Source organism: Rhagoletis zephyria, unplaced genomic scaffold (genome assembly GCF_001687245.7).
Source record: "Rhagoletis zephyria isolate East Lansing unplaced genomic scaffold, Rhagoletis_zephyria_1.1 Rzeph_scaffold_28358, whole genome shotgun sequence".
In the NCBI taxonomy this organism is placed as follows: Eukaryota; Metazoa; Arthropoda; class Insecta; order Diptera; family Tephritidae; genus Rhagoletis; species Rhagoletis zephyria.
The window spans coordinates 1-4123 of NW_016185415.1; the positions used below are offsets into that span (position 1 = coordinate 1).

The window sequence follows — 4123 nt, forward strand, 5'->3', positions numbered from 1 at the left end:
AAAGTTTTTTTGAGTTTCAAATTCATAAACTAAATTCTTTGCTATACTTTCTAGTACATTCTGATAAAATTACAAATCGTAACAAGAATAGGCGAAAACCGAAAATTGATCCGGATGTCAAGGAAATGATGAGAAGGAATTTCACCAACGAATATGATTTTTATTATTTTTGCAAGCAGCGCCTCTACAAGCAATATTTGGCGCTGAACCTAAATAAAGTGTCTGTTATGCGGCAGTTAAATTAACTAATTCGAAATATAAAGTGTTTTGATGTAAAAAGATGTTTATTTATTTTGAATTGGAAATTGAGTGAAGAGGGAGAAAATACATGCCGTACTTATTAGATAAAGAAAACAACTATGTGATGTAATTTCATGTGCTGTGATGTGAAGCGATGTGATAGGGTATCATGTCATGCCTAATGATGTCATATCATGTGATGTTCTGTCATATGATGTCACATCATGTGTTTCGATAACAAAATCGGATAGTAACATCAATAAAAACATCGATAACAAAACCGATAAAATTATCGATAATAAGTTCGATAAAAAACGTTGAGAGCAAAATAGACAAAAATATCGATAAGAAAGGCAATAAAAATATCCATAGAAAAATCGATTAAATATCGATAACAAAATCGATAAAAACATCGATAACAAAATTAATTAAAAATGTTGATAAAAAATCGATACAAAATATCGATAACAAAATTGATAGAAATATCGATAACAAAATCGATAATAAAAATATCGATAACAATGTCGACAACAAAATCAATAAAAATATGGATAACAAAATTGATTAAAATATCGATAACAAAATCGATAATAAAAATACCAATAACAAAATCGATAAAAATATCGATCATAAAATTGATAATAAAAATACCAATAACAAAATCGATAAAAATATCGATAAAAAAATCGATAAAAATGTCGATCATAAAATCGATAAGAAATATCGATAACAAAATCGATAAAATGATCGATTATTATATCGATAAGTTCCGAGAGTACCGAAAATCCCGAAATAGTTCCCAGGTTTAGCCTCTGTGACTCTATTTTTATCGTCTTCTTTATTTTAATTCTTCTTCCTCTATCCTCATCTTTACTTTTATTGGTATCCTCGTCCTCATCATTTTGCTAAAAAGATTCCACCAAGAAAAAAGCTTTTAATTGCCGAGAGATTTAGCAACGAGTTTATAACCTATAATTGTTTTCTTCTACATTTCCTTCCTGCTGCTTTTTTACTACTTAAACGCATGTACATACATATATACACTTATATTTACATAACTACATATGTATATACAAATACTGCTCTCGAAGTTGTTTATTACTTAGCGCCGTTGCTGTGCATGGCTTTTCAAATGAAAGATTTTCCATTTCAGAAAAACCGAAATCATTAAATTAGCACACATATCCCAAGGTTGAAAGGTTTATTACACCTGATGTCTTAACACTTTTAAATTTTTAGTTAAAGACTTTAAATGCCTATCGGTTAAATAATACACGAAAAGCCGACATAGATGTTCTTTTCTTCAATCGCTGTGCCAAAGTGGGAAGCGAATCACTTCTCGAGCTCTTCAATAAACTGGAGAACTTCAATAATCTGATTATGGAGCGTGCTGGTTTGCGAAGGGGCACCAAACGCCAACTCAAGATGTGGGAACAGCGTGAATTAGCCATAAATATATCTCAATTCGCCGATGGTTCCGTTTATATAGAACATGTGAATTGGATTGATTTCGAAGAATTTGAACTACCAAAACCGATTTATATTAATTTGGTACGCGATCCGGTGGAGCGTGTGATAAGTTGGTATTATTATGCGCGTGGCGCCTATAAGAATGCAATCGAATATCGCAAGTTTCCCGATTCGCCAATAAGACCAGCAGAATGGTATAAGAAAGATTTTAATCATTGCGTACGTAGTGGCGATCCAGAGTGTCAATATGTGCCATATACAGTTAATGATTTTATTGGCAATTTCAAGAGGCAATCGCTTTTCTTTTGCGGACATAGCGATGATTGCTTGTAAGTAAAATAATAAATACATATGTACATATGTACCATTTACTACACTACATATGTAGATAACTTAACTTGGATTTGTTGCCCATTTTCTGTAGACCCTTCAACTCACCGGCAGCCGTTCAGATGGCAAAGGAACATGTGGAACGTGACTATGCAGTAGTGGGCTCTTGGGAAGATACAAACGTCACACTCACCGTTTTTGAAAAGTACATACCGCTCTTCTTCAATGGCGCAAAAATTCTATTCGAGAGTACGTAATTGATTTTTTTTCTGTGATAATAGCCTGATCAGTCAAAGTAAAATAAGTAGGTGACTTCAACACAAGTAACACTGATCAGTTTGTTATCTTTTGCAAGTTTTTGACAGTCTCAAACTCATAACCTTAATTCTTTGCTTAACTTTCTAGTCCACAATGACCAAATAACAAATCGGAACAAGAATAAGCGAAAACCAAAAATAGATCCGGATGTCAAGGAAATGATACGACGAAATTTCACTAACGAATATGATTTCTATTACTTTTGCAAGCAGCGCCTCTACAAACAATATTTGGCTGTGAGCCTCAATGAAGTCTCGATCATGGAGCAGTTGAATTGAATGCAAGCAAAACTAGTATAGAAATTACAGAATTGAAGATAAAGCACATTCGAACAATAAAGTGTTGTGATTAAAAAACATTATATGTATTTGGGTACGTCATCAATTAACGGCGAGACTGGTTATGAAATCAAGCCATTTGATTCTGGTTTTCAAAAATGGGTCACAGTCAAACGATTGATTTCTCCCTTTACGGTCAATAATTAACCATACTACAGAAATCGAGTAAGAAATTTACCACAATTGATAAATAGAAAAGGTGTTCATCAACACAACGCCAGGCAAAAGCTTGCTGGCACAGAAATAAATTAAGCGAGCTTAGCTGTGCATTTTCTATGCATCCGTCAAAATTTTCGGATTTTTCTTCCTTTGAAAATGACTTCATTTGGCTTTTGTACTCACAAATCATAGAAGTTCAACGCATAGAAGTTAAGCTTTGGTATTATAGTTTAGGTTAGAGGACGGCCTACATATGTGGAGGCACACCTAGACACGCTGTGTACTGTGGTGTCGTAAAGAGGGGAGAAGATGACAAGACACAGGAAGGGTGAGAGGAGGGTGCAAACAGAAGAAAAGCGCTCTGTGCTAACAACGAAGCTACTTTGACTTTTTGGTTTTACCAAAAAAAAGGTTTGGTCCAAAAAACTACTAACCTTTCTCACAGACTACATATAATAAAATTATTCTATGCATAATATTTTTAAATTTCTGAACACTAGACGGCACTTTAAATCGGAATTATGTAGGTGAATTCTAATAATTCTAACTGCATACATACGTATTGCGTCAATCCCCATAACTACATGGCGTATGAGCGACTTTTTTATATAATCCAGTTGATACGAGTATTACTGAAACGGCTGGTAATTTAGTTATCACCGAAGAGAACCTCCGTTGGGGAGACCATCCGTAAGGCTTTTGTAAAGGTGCTGTTCATCAAAGGCCTTTGATGCGCCTATGAAGACGCTTTATAAAAGCACCGTTTAATATGCATAACTATTGATGTCTATATATAAATATTTAGTAAAGTGTAATTTTTTTTTAGTTTTTTCGAAATTGTCCTACCATTGCAAAACAAGGTACATTCGAAAGGGCAGTCCTTTCGCTATAATAAGGGTATTTTTTTATTTATTTTACGTTGCGTTGTGTTACGAGGTATACAGATTTATATGGAATGACTTCAAGAAAATTTCTCAAATTCTCAATTCTTTAGCAAATAAAGCCATATATTTATAGGAACTTTAGTAATGAAAACGTTCATCATATATATATATTTAATATACATATATACACAAATTGGATGTATCGTTAAGATTTAGGGGATGTGCAACTCAAAAATATAAAATCTTCATACAAAAAAATTTATGGTTTTTTCCAAAACTATNTAAAAAAAAAAATTAAATTAAAATATAGCAATAAAAATATTTAAAAAAAAATTTAATTAATTTAAGGACTAATTTTTTTCTCTTGAAAACAATAAAATCTAA

At 32.6% G+C, this 4123-nt stretch overlaps 1 protein-coding gene across 1 annotated transcript; it reads left to right on the forward strand.

The window, feature by feature from the left end:
* Positions 1-1479: 1479 nt before the first annotated feature.
* Positions 1480-2673, forward strand: LOC108382728 (heparan sulfate 2-O-sulfotransferase pipe-like; the record flags this gene model as incomplete). Its single annotated transcript, XM_017639097.1, has 3 exons — positions 1480-2039; positions 2135-2289; positions 2446-2673. Coding segments are annotated over 3 exons (906 nt in total), but the record flags the coding sequence as incomplete, so codon positions are not given.
* Between the last annotated feature and the right edge of the window lie 1450 nt (positions 2674-4123).